This window comes from Eleutherodactylus coqui, chromosome 12 (genome assembly GCF_035609145.1).
Source record: "Eleutherodactylus coqui strain aEleCoq1 chromosome 12, aEleCoq1.hap1, whole genome shotgun sequence".
NCBI classification, from domain to species: Eukaryota; Metazoa; Chordata; class Amphibia; order Anura; family Eleutherodactylidae; genus Eleutherodactylus; species Eleutherodactylus coqui.
Genome location: NC_089848.1, coordinates 49,887,335 through 49,909,067, shown reverse-complemented (window position 1 = coordinate 49,909,067; position 21,733 = coordinate 49,887,335). Strand labels below are relative to the sequence as shown.

Here is a 21,733-nt window from a genome sequence, read left to right as displayed (position 1 = left end):
TCAAAGTGGTATAAACTGAATAAATAAAAGATGCATCCAGTGCTTGAACAGGCATCCTGTTATATGATAAGTGATATCATATGTGTCTACCAGTAAGATATGAAGGAAGAGGTAGAGAACATTTTTCTGTCATTTGCTGACCAGCGTGTTGTGTCAGGCGCACAACCATACAAGGTAAGAGGCTCTTGATGTGCTCACATACTTATTAATCCACTGAGGTATCCTACACTATGGAGCGCTGATTTAATTAACTGTGTGCAGCATTCTACCTCCTTGGTGACAAGTTCGTAGAAACTATCCACCTCCATGAATAAGACACCTTAGACCTAGCCAGAAAGCAACCTAAGTAACAGGTCACCTCACTGTCCTCTCATGTGACACTCTGAAAGTCTTGCTAGGCAACCCTTGAGGTACACCTCTTGACATTGTGCATCCTGGAATACGTGGATAAACCCCACTGCAGCTTCTATGGAGACCTAGAGATACGCTCTTCACCTTGCTGCTCACAGTAGCCGCTTTGATCCCACTTGCCTCCCATAATGCTGACAGACACGGAAAAGAAGCTGGCTTCTTAATCACCACACACATGATGAACCACACACTCAATGGCATCAAGAGTACAGTCTTATATCCCAACTCCTCCTTTTGGTACCAGTGTTACAACTAGAGATGAGCGAGCACCAAAATGCTCGGGTGCTCGTTACTCGGGACGAACTTTTCGCGATGCTCGAGGGTTCGTTTCGAGTAACGAACCCCATTGAAGTCAATGGGCGACCCGAGCATTTTTGTATTTCGCCGATGCTCGCTAAGGTTTCCTTGTGTGAAAATCTGGGCAATTCAAGAAAGTGATGGGAACGACACAGCAACGGATAGGGCAGGCGAGGGGCTACATGTTGGGCTGCATCTCAAGTTCACAGGTCCCACTATTAAGCCACAATAGCGGCAAGAGTGAGCCCCCCCCCCTCCCAAAAGCTTTTACTTCTGAAAAGGCCTCATTAGCATGGCATACCTTTGCTAAGCACCACACTACCTCCAACAAAGCACAATCACTGCCTGCATGACACTCCACTGCCACTTCTCCTGGGTTACATGCTGTCCAACCGCCCCCCCTCCCCCCCACAGCGCACACCAAAGTGTCCCTGCGCAGCCTTCAGCTGCCCTCATGCCACACCACCCTCATGTCTATTTAGAAGTGCGTCTGCCATGAGGAGGAACCGCAGGCACACACTGCAGAGGGTTGGCATGGCTAGGCAGCGACCCTCTTTAAAAGGGGCGGGGCGATAGCCCACAATGCTGTACAGAAGCAATGGGAAATCCAATCCTGTGCCACCTCCATCTGGAGCTGCACACGTGGGCATAGCAATGGGGAACCTATGTGTCACACACTATTCATTCTGTCAAGGTGTCTCTGCATGCCCCAGTCAGACCGGGCTTTTTAATTCATAGACACAGGCATGTCCAACTCCCTATTGTGAAGTCCCTGTCGACCGACAGCATGGGTGGCTCCCTGGAACCCACCGGCGATACACAAAAATATCCCATTGCATTGCCCAACACAGCTGAGGTAGTAATGTCGTGCTTAATGCAGGTGGGCTTCGGCCCACACTGCATGCCCCAGTCAGACTGGGGTTCTTTACAAGTGGAAACAGATGCATTTATAATTCCCTGTGGACCCACAGCATGGGTGGGTGCCAGGAAGCCACCGGCGGTACATAGAAATATCCCATTGCATTGCCCAACACAGCTGAGGTAGTAATGTCGTGCTTAATGCAGGTGGGCTTCGGCCCACACTGCATGCCCCAGTCAGACTGGGGTTCTTTACAAGTGGAAACAGATGCATTTATAATTCCCTGTGGACCCACAGCATGGGTGGCTCCCTGGAACCCACCGGCGGTACATAGAAATATCCCATTGCATTGCCCAACACAGCTGAGGTAGTAATGTCATGCTTAATGCAGGTGGGCTCCGGCCAACACTGCATGCCCGAGTCAGACTGGTAATATGTACCTTAACAGTAACCGCGTTGGTGGTAATGTGGTGGTGACTGCGGACCTAGTAGCGCGGTTTTATTTTGTTGGTTTTCGGAATGTGGCCAAGATTAAGTGGGCCGTGGCGGGGGATGTTTTGGAGGCACTACGTGTCCTCTCCACGTGTGGTTATATGCACCTTAACAGTAACAGCGTTGGTGGGAAATGGCCTCGCCGCCATCATGTCTTTGGGAAGCCTCTGTTTCCACACCCCAGAGACATACCATTAGCAGCGGTATAGGCAGAGCCCAGAATTAGTAACATTTCAGCCGTAGCATTAGCGACAGGCCCCACTAACATATCACTAGCAGCATTATAGGGGGAGCACAGTCTTAGTTCCATTTAAGTCATTGTAGCAGCCTACACAGGCCCACAGGAACAATTCCGAAGCAGCAGTATAGGAGGAGCATAGTCTTAGTTCTATTTAAGTCATTGTAGCAGCCTACACAAGCCCCAGGAACAATTCCGAAGCAGCAGTATAGGAGGAGCATAGTCTTAGTTCCATTTAAGTCATTGTAGCAGCCTACACAGGCCCCAGGAACAATTCCGAAGCAGCAGTATAGTGGGAGCGCAGCCTTAGTTCCATTTCAGTAGCTGCAGTATAGCCAAGGCCCAAGTTACATTTATGTAGCTAAAGTGTAGGCCAACCCCGCACACACTTCTGTACCATGAGTGCAGGCGAAGAACATACAAATTGCTATGATTACACTGTAGGTGAGGGCCCCAAAACATTGGTGTACCAACAGTACTAATGTACCTCAGTAAAAATTGGCCATGCCCAACCAAGATGGCAGGTGAAACCCATTAATCGCTTTGGTTAATGTGGCTTAAGTGGTAACTAGGCCTGGAGGCAGCCCAGTTTAACTAAATATTGGTTCAAGTTAAAGTTTCAACGCTTTTAAGAGCATTGAAACATATAAAAATTGTTTAGACAAATTAGATGAGTGAGCCTTGTGGCCCTAAGAAAAATTGCCCGTTCAGCGTGATTACGTGAAGTTTCAGGAGGAGGAGCAGGAGGAGGAGGAGGAATATTAGACACATATTGATGAAGCAGAAATGTCCCCGTTTTGGATGGTGAGAGAGAACGTAGCTTCCATCCGCGGGTGCAGCCTACGTATTACTTACGTATCGCTGCTGTCCGCTGGTGGAGAAGAGAAGTCTGGGGAAATCCAGGCTTTGTTCATGTTGATAAGTGTTAGCCTGTCGGCACTGTCGGTTGACAGGCGGGTACGTTTATCTGTGATGATTCCCCCAGCCGCACTAAACACCCTTTCCGACAAGACGCTAGCCGCAGGACAAGCAAGCACCTCCAGGGCATACAGCGCTAGTTCAGGCCACGTGTCCAGCTTCGACACCCAGTAGTTGTAGGTGGCAGAGGCGTCACGGAGGACGGTCGTGCGATCGGCTACGTACTCCCTCACCATCCTTTTACAGTGCTCCCGCCAACTCAGCCTTGACTGGGGAGCGGTGACACAGTCTTGCTGGGGAGCCATAAAGCTGTCCAGGCCCTTAAAGACTGTTGCACTGCTTGGGCTGTACATGCTGCTCGATCTCCGCACCTCCCCTGCTACCTGGCCCTCGGAACTGCGCCTTCTGCCACTACCGCTGTCGGATGGGAATTTTACCATCAGCTTGTCCGCCAGGGTCCTGTGGTATAGCAACACTCTCGAACCCCTTTCCTCTTCGGGAATGAGAGTGGGAAGGTTCTCCTTATAGCGTGGGTCGAGCAGTGTGTACACCCAGTAATCCATAGTGGCCAGAATGCGTGTAACGCGAGGGTCACGAGAAAGGCATCCTAACATGAAGTCAGCCATGTGTGCCAGGGTACCTGTACGCAACACATGGCTGTCCGCACTAGGAAGATCACTTTCAGGATCCTCCTCCTCCTCTTCCTCCTCCTCCTCCTCCTGCTCAGGCCATAAGCGCTGAAATGATGACAGGCAAGCAGCATGGGTACCGTCAGCAGTGGGCCAAGCTGTCTCTTCCCCCTCCTCCTCATCCTCCTCATGCTCCTCCTCCTCCTCCTGAACGCGCTGAGATATAGATAGGAGTGTGCTCTGACTATCCAGCGACATACTGTCTTCCCCCGGCTCTGTTTCCGAGCGCAAAGTGGCTGCCTTTATGGTTTGCAGGGAACTTCTCAAGATGCATAGCAGAGGAATGGTGACGCTAATGATTGCAGCATCGCCGCTCACCACCTGGGTAGACTGCTCGAAGTTTCGAAGGACCTGGCAGATGTCTGCCAACCAGGCCCACTCTTCTGAAAATAATTGAGGAGGCTGACTCCCACTGCGCCGCCCATGTTGGAGTTGGTATTCCACTATAGCTCTACGCTGCTCATAGAGCCTAGCCAACATGTGGAGCGTAGAGTTCCACCGTGTGGGCACGTCGCACAGCAGTCGGTGCACTGGCAGATTAAACTGATGTTGCAGGGTGCGCAGGGTGGCAGCGTCCGTGTGGGACTTGCGGAAATGTGCGCAGAGTCGGCGCACCTTTACGAGCAGGTCTGACAAGCAAGGGGAAGCTTTTCAGAAAGCGCTGAACCACCAAATTAAAGACGTGGGCCAGGCATGGCACGTGCGTGAGGCTGCCGAGCTGCAGAGCCGCCACCAGGTTACGGCCGTTGTCACACACGACCATGCCCGGTTGGAGGCTCAGCGGCGCAAGCCAACGGTCGGTCTGCTCTGTCAGACCCTCCAGCAGTTCGTGGGCCGTGTGCCTCCTATCTCCTAAGCTGAGTAGTTTCAGCACGGCCTGCTGACGCTTGCCCACCGCTGTGCTGCCACGCCGCGCGACACCGACTGCTGGCGACGTCCTGCTGCTGCTGACACATCTAGATTGCGAGACAGAGGTTGAGGAGGAGGAGGGTGCTTTAGTGGAGGAAGCATACACCGCCGCAGATACCACCACCGAGCTGGGGCCCGCAATTCTGGGGGTGGGTAGGACGTGAGCGGTCCCAGGCTCTGACTCTGTCCCAGCCTCCACTAAATTCACCCAATGTGCCGTCAGGGAGATGTAGTGGCCCTGCCCGCCTGTGCTTGTTCACGTGTCCGTAGTTAAGTGGACCTTGCCACTAACCGCATTGGTGAGGGCGCGTACAATGTTGCGGGAGACGTGGTCGTGCAGGGCTGGGACGGCACATCGGGAAAAGTAGTGGCGACTGGGAACTGAGTAGCGCGGGGCCGCCGCCGCCATCATAGCTTTGAAAGCCTCCGTTTCCACAACCCTATACGGCAGCATCTCAAGGCTGATAAATTTGGCTATGTTGACGGTTAACGATTGAGCGTGCGGGTGCGTGGCGGCGTACTTGCGCTTGCGCTCCAACACTTGCGCTAGCGACGGCTGGACTGTGCGGTGCGAGACATTGGTGGATGGGGCCGAGGACAGCGGAGGTGAGGGTGTGGGTGCAGGCCAGGAGACGGTAGTGCCTGTGTCCTGAGAGGGGGGTTGGATCTCAGTGGCAGGTTGGGGCACAGGGGGAGAGGCAGCGGTGCAAACCGGAGGCGGTGAACGGCCTTCGTCCCACCTTGTGGGGTGCTTGGCCATCATATGTCTGCGCATGCTGGTGGTGGTCAGGCTGTTGGTGGTGGCTCCCCGGCTGATCTTGGCGCGACAAAGGTTGCACACCACTGTTCGTCGGTCGTCAGGCGTCTCTGTGAAAAACTGCCAGACCTTAGAGCACCTCGGCCTCTGCAGGGTGGCATGGCGCGAGGGTGCGCTTTGGGAAACAGTTGGTGGATTATTCGGTCTGGCCCTGCCTCTACCCCTGGACACCGCACTGCCTCTTGCAACCTGCCCTGCTGCTGCCCTTGCCTCCCCCTCTGAAGACTTGTCCTGAGTAGGCGTTGCACACCAGGTGGGGTCAGTCACCTCATCGTCCTGCTGCTCTTCCTCCGAATCCTCTGTGCGCTCCTCCCTCGCACTTACTGCCCTTACTACTACCTCACTGCAAGACAACTGTGTCTCATCGTCATCGTCCTCCTCACCCACTGAAAGGTCTTGAGACAGTTGCCGGAAGTCCCCAGCCTCATCCCCCGGACCCCGGGAACTTTCCAATGGTTGTGCATTAGTGACGATAAACTCCTCTGGTGGGAGAGGAACCACTGCTGCCCAATCTGAGCAGGGGCCCGAGAACAGTTCCTGGGAGTGTTCCCGCTCCTGAGCATGTGTCATTGTAGTGGAGTGAGGAGGCTGGGAGGAAGGAGGAGCAGCAGACAGAGTATTCGGATTTGCAGCACTGGACGGCGCAGAACTCTGGGTGGATGATAGCTTGCTCGAAGCACTTTCTGCCATCCACGACAGGACCTGCTCACACTGCTCATTTTCTAATAAAGGTCTCCCGCGTGGACCCATTAATTGGGCGATGAATGTGGGGACGCCAGAAACGTGCCTCTCTCCTAATCGCGCAGCAGTCGGCTGCGACACACCTGGATCAGAAGCTCGGCCTGTGCCCACACCCTCACTTGGGCCTACGCGTCCTCGGCCGCGTCCACGTCCTCTAGGCCTACCCCTACCCCTCAGCATGCTGTATTACCAGTGATTTCCAAGCCAGGAAACAAATTGGCGCAAGCCTGCAGCCAAAATAGAATTTTTTCCCTTGTTTTTCAAAGGACAAGCCACACTGCGTGTATTCAATGAATACTACTAAGTGTAATAACTGTGTTGTGGCCCTGCAAATGTGTCAGAGAACTGCAGTGATGCAAAGTTATTCGCTACAGCAGATCAGGGATTTCCCATGCAGGAAAAAAATTGGCGCAAGCCTGCAGCCAAAATAGAATTTTTTCCCTTGTTTTTCAAAAGGACAAGCCACACTGCGTGTATTCAATGAATACAACTAAGTTTAATAACTGTGTTGTGGCCCTGCAAATGTGTCAGAGAACTGCAGTGATGCAAAGTTATTCGCTACAGCAGATCAGGGATTTCCCATGCAGGAAAAAAATTGGCGCAAGCCTGCAGTAAAACGTAGCTGGCTGCGTCTGATTTTTTTTTAACGTTCTGCACGCAGCACACACGTACCCAGAGCCCTGAGGACTGTCAGAGGCAGGCGAAATAGAATTTTTTCCCTTGTTTTTCAAAGGACAAGCCACACTGCGTCTATTCAATGAATAATGTATGTCTTCTGGCCCTGCCTACACAATTCTATCCCTGTAGTATTAATGCCGGGTGCAATGGTCTGCACAGCCGGTTTTGAGAAGAAAAAAAAATATGCAACACTGCTAACAGCAGCCTGGACAGTACTGCACACGGATAGATGTGGCCCTAGAAAGGACCGTTGGGGTTCTTGAAGCCTACATTCACTGCTAACACTCTCCCTGCCTAACCACCACTTCTGTCCCTATTGCAGGGCGCAATGCTCTGCAGATCCAATTTTGAAAAAAAATAAAAAATTACAGTGCTAACACAGCACTGCACACTATTAGATGTGGCCCTGAGAAGGACTGTTGGGGTTCTTGAAGCCTACACTAACTCCTAACGCTCTCCCTACAGCAGCTCCAGCACGATACCACTGTCCCTCAGCTAACTCACAAGGCATCTGAGCCGAGCCGCGGGAGGGGCCGATTTTTATACTCGGGTGACATCTGATCGCCCCAGCCACTCACTGCAGGGGGGTGGTATAGGGCTTGAACGTCACAGGGGGAAGTTGTAATGCCTTCCCTGTCTTTCAATTGGCCAGAAAAGCGCGCTAACGTCTCAGAGAGGAAACTGAAAGTAACCGGAACACCGCGTGGTACTCGTTACGAGTAACGAGCATCCCGAACACCCTGATATTCGCACGAATATTAAGCTCGGACGAGTACGTTCGCTCATCTCTAGTTACAACAAGTGTCTCCCTACTAGTGTCAGAATCTTTCGGGCCCACACTGCACCTAGCAGCCTTATCAAACCAGCTGCCAGTGAGTGACGATCTGTTTTCACTGCCAGCCAATGGAATGGAGCTTGGTGGTGCCACAGACACACAAAAAGCCTACAGGCTATTTAATGGAGCATATATATTTGTCAAGCTCAGATTCAGCAACATTAAAAGGTCACCACCCATTTCGATGTGAACAACATCAGAATGGCCAACAAGCGATGAGCAGCTAATGCAACGGGAACGATCATTGAGTTCAGACAGCTAAATGCAGAATTAAAAAAAAAAAAGTCAGATGTGACAAGGAGTGCTACTGGAACAACCATTGCGCAAAACTGGAAGAAGCAAATAGGCAAGGCCACACCCGAGCTCTCTTCGCCCATGTGAAGCAGACCTTGGCACAGTTTACAACATGCGAGGCAGTAACCATTAACCCCTTAGTGACGAAGCCTGTTTGCGCCTTAGTGACGGAGCCACATTTTGAAAATCTGACATGCGTCGTTCAACGTAGCATAACTCCGTAAAGGCTTTACATATCCAAGTGATTCTGACATTGTTTTTTCGCCACATGTTGTACTTCATTTAGGTTGTAAAAAGAGACCGATATCATTTGTGTATATTTATTAAAAGTACCAATATTGGAAAAATTTTCAACTGTAATATCTCAAATATGTCCAAACATACTGTACAAATTTTTGATAAGATATATATTTCCATCTGTTTACTTTATTCTGAATGCACACTTGAAAAACTTTTGTGTTTTTTTAACCATTTAGAGCAGTGGTCCCCAACCTTTTCGGCACCAGGGACCGGCTTCCAGCAAGACCATTTTTACAAGGCCCGGCAGGGTTGGGCGGGACATGGGTGGGGCTTTGGTTATATGGGGCGGGGTTATGAAGGGGGTTGGAGTTTAGTCCATTCTTATTTAATTATGACATTTAGAATGTCCTGACAGTACACTCATAGGGCAGTATATAATCTATCCCCCCCAGCACACACATAGGGCAGCATATAATTTATCTCCCCCCCAGTAATAGACAGCCCCCACCCCTCAGTAATAGACAGCCCCCACCTCTCAGTAATTAGCAGCCCCTCCCCCTGTAATAAGTAGCCCCCCCACAGTAATAACCATCCCCCCCGTAATAAGCAGGTCCCCCCCAGTAATAGGCAGGTCCCTCCCCAGTAATAGGCAGGTCCCCCCCAGTAATAGGCAGGTCCCCCCAGTAATAGGCAGGTCCCCCCCAAGTAATAGGCAGGTCCCACCCCAGTAATAGGCAGGTCCCACCCCAGTAATAGGCAGCGCCCCACCCCCAGTAATAGGCAGCCATCCCAGTAATAAGCAGCCCCTTCCCCTGTAATAAGTAGCCCCCCCAGTAATAAGCATCCCCCACAGTAAGCAACCCCCCCATTAATAAGAAGTACCCCCCAGTAATAGGCAGCCCCCCAGTAATAAGCAGCCCCCCCCAGTAGTAAGTAGCCCCCACCCCCCAGTAATAGGTAGCCCCGCGAAATAGGCAGCACCCCCAGTAATAGGCAGCCCCTTCCCCTGTAATAAGTAGCCCCCCCCAGTAATAAGCAGACCCTTACCCTGTAATAAGTACCCCCCCCAGTGATAAGCAGCCACCCCAGTAAGCAACCACCCCAGTAATAAGCAGGTCCCCCCCAGTAATAAGCAGGTCACCCCCCGTAATAACCAGCCCCCCCAGTAATAGGCAGCCCCCCTAGTAATAGGCAGCCCCATCCCCTGTAATAGGTAGCCCCCACCCCCCCACCCCCAGTAATGGGCAGCCTCCCCATAATATGCAGCACCCCCCCCCCCCCGGTAATAGGCAGCCCTCCCCAAGTAATAGGCAGCCCCCCTAGTAGTAAGCAGCCCCCCCAACCCATATACTTACCTCCTCCCTGCTGTCAATCTCTGTCTGCTTGCCCTGACGTCTGTGCAGCCCGGAACGCTTTTCTATTTTGACCCCACCAGTTTTTTTCAAGAATTAATTCAATTTAGAGGAGAAAAAATAAAATTTCATATTTTTGCAAATATGTCATTTTAAAGACATATTTTTTTCCTATATTGCCCATGAAAATGAGGATTTACACCCCAAAATGGATTCCCCCCGTTTCTCCTGTGTTCGGAAACATACCCATTGTGGCCCCAATCTTATGTCTGGATGCACAACGGGACCCAAAATGAAAGGAGTAGTCAGTGTCTTTCAGAACCTAAATTTTGCTTGAAGGCGTTCATACCACTTTTGTAGAGCTCTTGAGCGGCCAAAACCAAAGAGACTGCCCACAAATGAACCCATTTTGAAAACTAGACCCCTTAACGAATTTATCTAGGGGTGTACTGCCCATTTTGACCCTACAGTTTTTGAATGAATTCAAGCAAAGCAAAAGGAAAAAATTGGGATTTTCGTTTTTTTGTCAATTCTGTCATTTTAAAAACAGCATTTTTTGTACAGCACACACATGAATGAAGACTTGCACCCCAAAATGGATACCCCTGTTTCTCCTGTGTTCAGAGACATACCCATTGTGGCCCTAATCTTTTGTGTGGATGCACAATGGGGCCCAAAATGAAAGGAGTAGTCGCTGGTTTTTAGAGCATAAATTTTCCTTGAAGGCCTTTTAGGCCCCATAGCCCACTTGTAGAGCTCTTGAGCGGCCAAAACCAAAGAGAACCCCCAAAAAGTGACCCCATTTTGAAAACTAGACCCCTTAACGAATTTATCTAGGGGTGTGCTGCCCATTTTGACCCCACAATTTTTGAATGAATTCAAGCAAAGCAAAAGGAAAAAAATGTGATTTTCGTTTTTTTGGCAATTTTGTCATTTTAAAAACTGCTTTTTTTGTACAGCACACACATGAATGAAGACTTGCACCCCAAAATGGATACCTGTGTTTGTCCCGTGTTCAGAGACATACCCATTGTGGCCCTAATCTTTTGTGTGGATGCACAATAGGGCCCAAAATGAAAGGAGTAGTTGGTGGCTTTCAGAACAGAAATTTAACATGAAGGTGATTTAGACCCCATTGCCCACTTGTAGAGCCCTTGAGTGGCCAAAACGACAGAGAACCCCCACAAATGACCTCATTTTAAAAACTAGACCCCTTAACGAATTCATCTAGGGGTGTACTGCGTATTTTTACCCTACAATTTTTAAATACCGTATTTTTCGCTCTATAAGACGCACTTTTTCCGCCTCCAAAGCGGGGGGGGGGAAAGTTCCTGCGTCTTATAAAGCGAATGTGCCGTTCCGATCGCCATTTTTAGCGCGATCGCGAATTTAACGTGCGGACGCGATTTATTTACCGCGATTGCGCGTTAAATTCGCGATCGCACGAACAAATGTGCGATCAGTTAGATTCTCCTGTCAAAAAAAAAAAAAAAAACGTTACTCACCTCCCCCGGCATTCTGCGGCGCTGCTGCAGGCTGTCGCTCCCTCCTGGTCCGCGGCAGAGCATTGCTTTCTGGACGCGGGGCTTGAAATCCCCGCCTCCAGAAAGCTAATACTGTGTTAGCTAACACACGCCGTCAGCCAATCACAGCCATTCAATGACATCATTGAATGGCTGTGATTGGCTAACACACGTGCGCCGTCAGCGATTGGCTGACGGCGTGTGTTAGCTAACACAGTATTAGGGGAGCGACAGCCTGCAGCAGCGCCGCCGCCAGCACCACCACCGAACACCGCCGCCGCCGCCGAACGCCGGGAGGGTGAGTAATTATTTTTTTCCCCTATTTTCCTGCTCTAATTGGGGGTGCGTCTTATAGACCGGTGCGTCTTATAAGGCGAAAAATACGGTAAATCTAAGCAAAGCAGTAGGAAAAAAATTACAATTTTCATTTTTTTGGCAGTTGTATCAATTGAAAAACGCTGCGTTTCTGCAAACGCCCTGTGTGAGGGAGGCCTTACAGAAAGTAATGAGCAAGAAGAGCCAGGAAATCTCTGCAAATGCAACCATGAGACATTTAAAAAAGAGATTTCACTACAAATAAAACAAGTTTTTTCATTGTGTGGCAGACTGAAACTTTCTCCATGCACACATTTGTAAAAGCAGTCGTTTTCCTCAACCGATTACTCTCACTCTAATTAAATAGTCACAGTTGATAAATTGGAATGTATGATTGTGTTCTAATGTTTCTATTTGAGTAATTGGCCCCAAGTTGTTTCAGCTTTACAAACCTCCTGATTTGCACATTGTTTTGATTAGTTCTTCTTTGAGAAAGAATTTTGCTTTCACATCAATGTGTAAATATTTGAGAACACGTTTCTATTTGCCGCCGATGCTGCCACACTTAAAACATCTTTGATATCATAGCTTCAACTTTGTAAGCCCATTTGTGGTCAGTGATGTGACATCTCCTTTCTACAGTATGTACATAGATTGTTGGTTGTCGGACACAGGATGTCGCTCTCCATCGCTCCTCGTCTACGGTCTAACAGCACTCTTTCTCTCTTTTTTTCTTGCTGTAGGATTTCTTAGTAGTTAGAAAATATAATCACCCAACCTTATCTCTTTAAATCTAAATAGAAGGCCTATTATGTATATTGAAAGTCTATGGTCCATTTCACACAGCCGTATTGAGTATTTTGGTCCGTGAATACTCAGCATATTCACAAACTGAAATACACCGATTCCCTACCTGTTTGCGTTTTTACGTGCGTTAATCCCAGTGATTTTGTACACAAATACGCAGCGAATATGCAGGTTTCCTCCAAATTTCCTGTGTATTTACAGGTTTCAATTTTGGTGTGTAATACGCATCAAGATAGGGCATGGTGTATCTTTTTTAAGCGCTGCGGAACAAGTTGGCGCTATACAAATAAAGATTATTATTTTCACGTGACCGAAAGTTGAGTGATAATAGCTCACTGAATGGAGCACGTTGGAGATCTCTTCTGGCCTCCATTCAGAATAAACAGGCAGTCATACATAGATGAACAACTGCCTATTCAAAAAAAAATCGATAGTCGTTTGGTTGTTAGGGGAGCTAAAAACTGAGTGAATCCGACAAGTGAGAGATTTTTGCTCATTTATCCTATCAGGTTACACAGGCTGATAATCGCTCTTTTGAGTGACTTTAATTTGTGACAAGGCTATATACTCATGTCATCTGGTTTATCATGGAAGGAGACTGTATTACAGTACAGATGGATTTGAAGATGCAGGAGATATGCAAATGAATTTTAACACATATAAATACAAACATATGTACGTGGGAGGGGAAACCAAAAGTTGCCATGTCTACATGGGAAAATACTGGGTAAAACTGAAATGAAGAAAACTTGGGGATATTTAAAGGGGTTGTCCCGCGCCGAAACGGGTTTTTTTTTTTTTCAACCCCCCCCCCCGTTCGGCGCGAGACAACCCCGATGCAGGGACCTAAAGGAAGCTTACCGGAGCGCTTACCTTAATCCCCGCGCTCCGGTGACTTCAATACTTACCGGTGAAGATGGCCGCCAGTATCCTCTTGCTCCGTGGACCGCAGCTCTTCTGTGCGGTCCATTGCCGATTCCAGCCTCCTGATTGGCTGGAATCGGCACGTGACGGGGCGGAGCTACACGGAGCTACACGGAGCCCCATAGAAGACTGCAGAAGACCCGGACTGCGCAAGCGCGGCTAATTTGGCCATCGGAGGGCGAAAATTAGTCGGCAACCATGGAGACGAGGACGCTAGCAACGGAACAGGTAAGTGAAAAACTTTTTATAACTTCTGTATGGCTCATAATTAATGCACAATGTATATTACAAAGTGCATTATTATGGCCATACAGAAGTCTATAGACCCACTTGCTGCCGCGGGACAACCCCTTTAAGGAAGTCTTAGTAACTAGTGCCAGGCAGCTGCTGCCTAGGCATGCAAGACCGCATAAGATGTCAAATATTATCACGTATCCTTAAAACAAACTAACATTTAAGCATATCAAGGGTAATTGGTCTAAATTGTTTTCGCCAAATCTATCATACTATATTGGTACAGGTGATAATAGGTCATAAGGATCATAAGGATGTTGGTTATTGTGGGGTTTAGTCAGGGGATGTGGTTGGCTCCCTCCATATATATTTGCCTTGTGTGCATGGTATTTCATTGGAGGTTCTATACTCTATAGTAGAAAGTGGGGGTGCTGCCCTAAAAAAGGCGCCTTCAGAAAGTAGTCTTTCCCTAAGTGACCCTAAGTTCTCCTGGTAAACGGTCAGCTATGAGCCGCTAAGGAGTTTTCCTCAAGCACAAATATTAGGTCATCAGAAAGCAAAAAATGTCATTGGTGCAGTGTCAGTATGGTACCCTACGAATGGTCACGGCAGTTGTCAGAAACCGATAGGAATATGAAGGCCTCTGATTCTGGCATCAGTGTATTATATCGTTGCTGCTCAGTTCACTACCATTGCTGCTTACTTCCATTAAAGTGCTAAATGCAGGAGGTTTACAGCATTTTCACACAAATACATATTTTTAGTTAACACTGCGTTTTATTCTACTATCACTGCATTGGTCACTATAAATATTCCAGACAATATCTCTCGGTCTCGCCCCTAACTAATTTTTTATATGCCATTTAATAGGGCCATTCCAATAACTAGTGGTGGATTAAAAACATGTTTAAAGGGGACAACTGACCACCATTTTCCTGAAAGCATTAATCATGCATCCAAGCAAATTTAGAATTGACCTTCATGAGTTTTAATATTTAAGTTTTATTAGTTACGTCCACTTAATGAACTCTTCCCTGTCCCACAATTGTAGTATGGCTAGGTGCACACTAGAGGTAATGCAAGTTGTGCCTGAGAGTCTCGGGCATAACTCACATCAGACAGCACATGGACATTAGTCTGTGTGCTGTCCCATACATGCAGACTCTGAACACTGACATGCACTGGCATGACAGGGATAGGACATGCCATGAGTATTTTCATCATGGATCCATGTGCAAAAACATCCATGTGAATAGCCTCATAGGCTGTAATGGGGCTCTGTGCTGCCCATGGACTAACATGAACAGCACACATGTCCAAATATGATAATGTACTGCAGACCTTAGATCAATGTTTCCCACCTCTAGTCCTCAAGGGACCCCTACAGAAGTGAGGAAAGATTTTTTTCCCCTTAACCCTTTCCAATCCATTTATTTTTTCTCACCCATTCTCCCCAGCTCCAAATAAATTGCAGCTGGGGGGAATGGGTGAGAAAAAATAAATTTCCCTGCACCCTCCTGAACTGATAGAGTTCAGGAGGGTGCAGGTGCTCACTGCACCGTGGGGGATCTTGCTTACCTGTCCGGCGTCTTCCACATTCTCCTTCTGCCTCCCGGCTCGGCGATCATGTGACCACTGGGGTCAGGTGGCATCCAGCGGTCACATGATCGCCGAGCCGGGAGACAGAAGGGAGAATGCGGAAGACACCGGACAGGTAAGCAGGTTCCCCCACGGTGCAGGCTCCCAGCTCGGCGTTCATGTGACCGCTGGGGGTCAGGTAACACCGGCGGTCACATGATCACCAGCCGGAATCTCTATGCATTGCATAGCGCTAATTGAGCGCTATGTAATGTGTAAAGGAGAAGGCAGAAAGGGTTAAAAACCCTTTCTGCCTTCTCCTTGGGGGTCCTTGATGAGGACCAGTGCAGAAGTGTATCTGCACCTGATGTGTCTGACGATCGGGTGCAGATCCACTCCTGCACTGCAGTGTCGGGCCTGCCCCGACATCGGAGCTGTGGAGGGAAATTATGATGTCGGGGCAGGCCCGACATTGGATTGGAAAGGGTTAAAATTGGGGAAAATTGGCTTCTACCCCAAAAAAAGGTTGTTTTTTTTGCCTTTCTCTGGATCAATATGGGGGGTTAATAGGCTGAACTGGATGGACATATGACTTTTTTTGGCCTTACATACTAAGTTACTATATTTTCTGGATTTCCTCAGTATTGCACAGGTGGTGTAATTGTTGCCTCAGACACTGCCACAGGTGTTCTTGCTATGGAAAAAAAGACCCGTTGGGATGACTTGAGGACTGGAGTTGGGAAACACTGCCTTAGGCCACCGTCACACAGCCGTAGGCGCTTTTACGTGCATGCGCTGGCGCCCTAAAAACGCGTATACGGGTGCACAAATCTAATGTTTGTGCACCCCTACACATGGCACGGTCCTTCAGCACATGTACACCAAGGCCCCAATGACGTTGGCTCCCTATCTCTCCCCCTTGCCGGCTCACCTCCTCTCTTCTTCCCTCTGGCTGTTTGCAATGGCAGCAAGTGGCACAGAGGCAGAGCTAAGCACCTGCCCCCTCCCCAACCCTTGTCCACAGACAGCAATGGGAGGGGGCAGAGCTTAGTTCCGCCGCTGTCCCCTCCCATTACAAACAGCCGTAGGGGAGGAGGAGAGAAGAGGGAGGGAGTTTAGCAGTCACGCTGCTAAACTTCCTCCCACCTCCCTTCTCCGGCCACTGTCATTGGCTCCCATAGGAGCCCATGCAGTGTCCGATGTATTCTGTCCAAAAAGATAGTTCCAGGGCTATATTGGCCTGGCCAGGCGCTTTCCTGCTGCGGGAATATGGCCATGTGATCTGATGCATTGCAATCCAATGCATGAGATCGTAGCATACATCGGCCGGTTGTGAAAACGGCGGCTGATATACGCTCATGTGAAACAGCCCTTAGATTGTAAATAAGGTGGAAGCTAATCTACGTGGATTTCACAAACAGAACAACACATATCTGATAACTGGTGCCAGGAATAGTATTATAGACACAGTAAAAACATAGTTGTTTGGTATTATTTCACATTACCAATAGAACCATAATAATCTATTTAGTAAACTATATAATAAACACTGCTCATACCTGTCATTGGTCCTTTAAAATAACTAGAGCAGTTTGAATTATCAGATGTGTCTAGGTCATCTTCAAGCTCAGAAAACACATCTGAGGGTAAAAAAGTGTAGATAAGAACTGTAGTGCAGATAATAAACTTATGAAATGAATAAAAGATAATGGTAGTGACAGGATGCGTGTATAAACATCATAAATCAAGTAGAAAGACATGACAGCCATTCCCACCTAAGCATATAGCTTATTTATGACTATTCCACTTCACCCCCTACGTACCTCCAGAATGAATCTGAACATGCCACTGACAACCCACTGATGGTAATAAGGTGAGCTGATTAATATCTTAGGAATATAATTGAAATGACTTGACTGAATGTGATTATTACAATCTATACTACAGTATGCGGTCTTCATTAATCAATTCATCTAAACAAATATTTTCCAAGAATAAAGTTATTACAATGGAAGAAAAGCTATTAGAGTTAGCTACAACATTTCCAAAAACCTTTGCCAAATTTTTGTTGATTAACAAGGGTAAATACTTCTCTAGAAAAACATTTAGACTATGCAAAATTGTTGCAGTAGAGGAAATGTTTGGCTTCCATTAGCTTTCCCTGGGGAGAACAACTGATTGTGAAGGGACCTCTCACATGTGCAGAATATCTCCATATCTCCATCTCCAGAATATCTCTGGATTTCTGCTCCACAAGCCCCATGGTGAAGAATTTTCAGCGTCTTTGGGTGAGTCTTGCAAAAATATTCCGCACATGTGAAAGCACGAATAGTTTCAGAAGCAGAACAGTTGGCAAGAGTTACGGTAATAATATTTTATTAAACTGCTTAGATGCTCATTTTGTTTCCTTCCAATATGTCAGGTTGCGGGCATCTCCCTGCAGGAGTTTAAAAAAACTATCTATATTTGAGCTTTTGTTCATTAGAAGTCAAATTAAATTAAGGCCCTTTTACACGGAATTAGTATCATTCAAAAAATCGTTCAAACAAATGTAATTGAATGCTATAATCGATAAATCATTGGCTTTTGTTCATCGTTTATTTTCTGCAGGCATAAAAATCATTGTTGGCTCATTCACTGATCGTTTGGTTTAAATACCGATCATTCAGTCCTGCTCATTCTCTTATACAGTCAATGTGAATGATTCCTCATTAGAAGAGTCGACGATGTATCTGCTGGTATAAACAGGCTGCCTGAGCAAACTCTCAGTATGCAGTATGTTCTATCTTGCAGCGTGCTGCTGCATCTTAATACCCATTGTTTTCAATGGAGTCAGCGGCAGCATCGTTGGTCCTATTGAAAGTATTGGGAGAAACTCTGTGATCCTCTGCCGCGGTGGTGACAGCAATCCTAGAGGATCCCTGAAGTGATGCAAGGCTGTTCTGCCATGAAAACGCCTCGCATCCATGGGGATTTCTCATGATGGGGAGCACGATATAGGGGTGGGATTCATGGCCCCATATTGCTCTCGCCTGTGTGAGGTTAGCCTTACTAGGGAGTGCAAATACATTTTTAGCTAGACTTTCATGCTCTAATGGTGCCTCTATTTATCCACCATTTGCTAGTTCAAGATGTGGGGGTCAATCTAGCAAACCGATAGCAATAACAGAATACTACACATATGGATACTGATTTTGACTGCGGCTAGGCTTAAATGTATTTAAAATTATAGGTGATCTTTTAAACACAAGTGTGAAAATGGGTTAATAAAGAATTTTTTTAAAGGCTGATATTCCTATTAGTAAGAAGGAAATTTGGTTTTAGAGCCCAAATATTATTGGGCTGTATATAAAAGTTGACATTGCAGTCTAGTCTACAACTAGATGACAAATCTGTATGGTATAATATTAATCCCAACCACTTAATCTGTACATTGGATGGCATTTTAAGATGATTCTTCCATATCTGCCACAGTCATCTGTGGAAAGTCTGCTACCACCACAGTAACCCCTGACCTTCGATTTAGTTTACCCGATTTCTATCTTGATAGAATTAATCTCTCAAAGCAACCATCACTTGACGGAAAGTAAAAAAAATAAAGAAATACCTTTGCCAAGGTTGTCTATGGAGAAGCTATGGTCCGGGAGGAAAACCTCAGAACTTTTATCAGTGTCGTGTGGTTGCAATAATCCCATGGGGATGAACGTGCTCTCTGAAGTGTCACTCTTGCAGCTTGCTATTCCACTGCTACTGCTGCTACTGCTCATGCTGGATTTCTCATATTGGTCCTAAGACAAAATGTAAAAGGAGGCAAACACAAATCACAAGTCCATCAACTACAGATATGCACTTATATAAATTAAAAATAGAAAGGATATAAATAAAACTGCTCTTTGTAGCCAATGGGAATACAGCATGCATTTAAAACATCATTTTGCAAAGTAGCTTTTATGAGTGGTGTAGTAGTGCAGTACACAGAAGGGCCTGTAGAGGGCCAGAGACAGGACTTCTATTAAGAGGGTTAACCAAGGGGTGGAGCAGGAACCAGATAAAAGCCAGTTCCTGCCAAAGAGTGAGGGGGAGAACCAGCGCAGCAGAGTGAGGTGCTGCAGGTTGGTGGCCTGGAAAGGCAAGAGGTTGACAGGGTGATGCCCCTAACCTGAACACCCAGGTTGGGTGTGTATATGTGGACTTTATGTTGTACTGAAGTATGTTATGTGGACTCTGTTATGTTGTTGGTGCCATGAATAAAGACTGGCAGGAGCCAGGGTTAAAGAAATTTCTATGTCTCCAGAGAGTGTTTCTACACGGCTGGTGCCCATTCCGGTCTAGAAGTCAGCGATCCTGCAGGCAAGAGTACCCCCCTTGGCACAGTGGACAAACATTAGAAGAATATTCGAGGCAAAACCATTCTACCATTATATCTGGTACAGGGCCTGAGAGGGGCAGTTGGATGTAAAGAACACCAAAGATAGAAGATTTGCACTAAGCACTGTAATTTGTATGTTTTAGGTTATGGTATCTAATGATTGTCAATGGTGTTGCGTTGCGACCTACGACCTAATGTGTATACGAAAGAACAGTTGCGGAAAATCCAACTCAGTTGGATTTTGGTCACAGGTTACAAGTCACATTCAACTTTTTCACCATAGACATCAATGTAAGTTGCAATGCAACTACAACTTTCCTCCAACTTGGTTGTTTTTTTAATTGCCAAATCGCAGCTCTAAAACAGTTGCGCAACGAAACAAACTTGTTTGCGACTTGTGTCATGTGACTGTTTAAGAGATGTAATTTGCCTGTTAAAAAATAGCCCAAATTACAGCAAACTTGCAGGAAAGTTGTAGTTGTATGGGACTCTGTCACATAACACCTGTTGCCATATAGACATAGCCTAATTGTTACTTCATCGAGGTATCTGAACTTACATATTACTAAGAGACTTATTGTTGTATCTTTGGGCTTTCTGATATTCGTTTGCATTTAAAAGGGAACCTGTCACCAGGTCCATGCTGCCCGAAGCATGGGCAGCAAGAATGAGCTCAGGATAGATATGCCCAATCGGCCTATGTAGGTTTTATTCTGAAACGCTGCTGCATTTTAGGAAGGAAGAAAAGATACTTGGAAGTTTGAGTTGGTGCTCAGCTCTCTGAGTTCTTGAGCCAAAGTAGCGCAGAAGGAAAGGACAGTCAGTCTTAGAACTGTAGGCAGGAAGAGCCCGGCGCAGTCCATCTCCTTGACTCGGAGCTCCGAGTCAAACTTTTAAGCATGTTTTTTTCTGAAATGCAGCAGCATACATGGGCCGAATGGGATTATCTGTCCCGAGTTCATACTACCTGTGGTTCGAGCAGCGTGAACCTGTTGCAGGTTCGCTTTAAAATGTTTTTTGGTTTATTGCAAAAAAAATTCAATAGAGATAGCATAATAGTGGAATGCATAAGAAGGCATAACTGTGTATCATTTTTGCTTGCAATGTTCCTTTAAGGATTTTAAGAAAGGTAAAATAGAACTCATTTTACAGGCGACATTATACTATGCTAGTAGCTTTAATTCCTACCCTACTTGTGATGGCTCATATCTGAATGCGGTTCATGAACCTATCAATGACAGCTTAGCTCATATGCAGTAATGAACTGTATGAAGGACACCAAGGCTTACTGTATTATTCCCATTTTCTAAATGTATAATTGTTTTGCCATTTTATTTAATATGCATTAGGAATACTTCCTTGATCTTCTCAACGGCTGCTTTCGCCTGAAAGATTCTATTCCTCTCTTTATGACTACTGTGCTGCGATGTATTGCCATACATAGACTGTAAATCTGTAAGGCTTGAAACATCTCAAACATGTGGATTTATACTGCTGCGGTTTATAAAGCATATCATCATCCTGCTGTCTTACTCTACCGGATCACACTGAAATGTAGCTTATAGACACAACTGATACCAACATTAATATTACCACTACATACTGTATTCTTACAGTTAATATACCCGGAGATGGGTTTTTCTTGGTGGTTATCATCTCTTCCCGCTGAGTAACGTATGACCTGGCTCAGAAAATTAGTTGTCCCCAATCTACTGTAGGTCTGACAAGGTAAGTTTTCTTTTAAAATCTAACCCAAAGAACTCTACTAAAAGAGCACAACACACTATTGCTTTGATATATAATGTATGACACACTTCTACATTGCTTGTCCTGGGGGCAAGATTGGGAACAGACCCCAGCTACATGAAGGGAACAGACCCCAGCTACATGAAGGGAACAGACCCCAGCTACATGAAGGGAACAGACCCCAGCTACATGAAGGGAACAGATCCCAGCTACATGAAGGGAACAGATCCCAGCTACATGAAGGGAACAGATCCCAGCTACATGAAGGGAACAGACCCCAGCTACATGAAGGGAACAGACCCCAGCTACATGAAGGGAACAGACCCCAGCTACATGAAGGGAACAGACCCCAGCTACATGAAGGGAACAGATCCCAGCTACATGAAGGGAACAGACCCCAGCTACATGAAGGGAACAGACCCCAGCTACATGAAGGGAACAGACCCCAGCTACATGAAGGGAACAGA

The 21,733-nt window shown here is 47.0% G+C and overlaps 1 protein-coding gene across 4 annotated transcripts in view; it reads right to left on the bottom strand.

The window, feature by feature from the left end:
* Positions 1–21,733, bottom strand: part of NEK10 (NIMA related kinase 10) — a 202,440-nt gene that overhangs the window by 36,097 nt on the left and 144,610 nt on the right. For 3 of the 4 annotated variants that reach the window (XM_066584730.1, XM_066584731.1, XM_066584733.1), the window contains exons 27-28: positions 18,759–18,939; positions 16,711–16,791 (exon numbers count right to left, since the gene is read on the bottom strand). In XM_066584730.1, coding sequence (XP_066440827.1) covers positions 16,711–16,791; positions 18,759–18,939 — 262 coding nt within the window. The remainder of the gene's footprint in view (positions 1–16,710; positions 16,792–18,758; positions 18,940–21,733) is intronic. The other variant, XM_066584732.1, reaches the window with a different exon arrangement.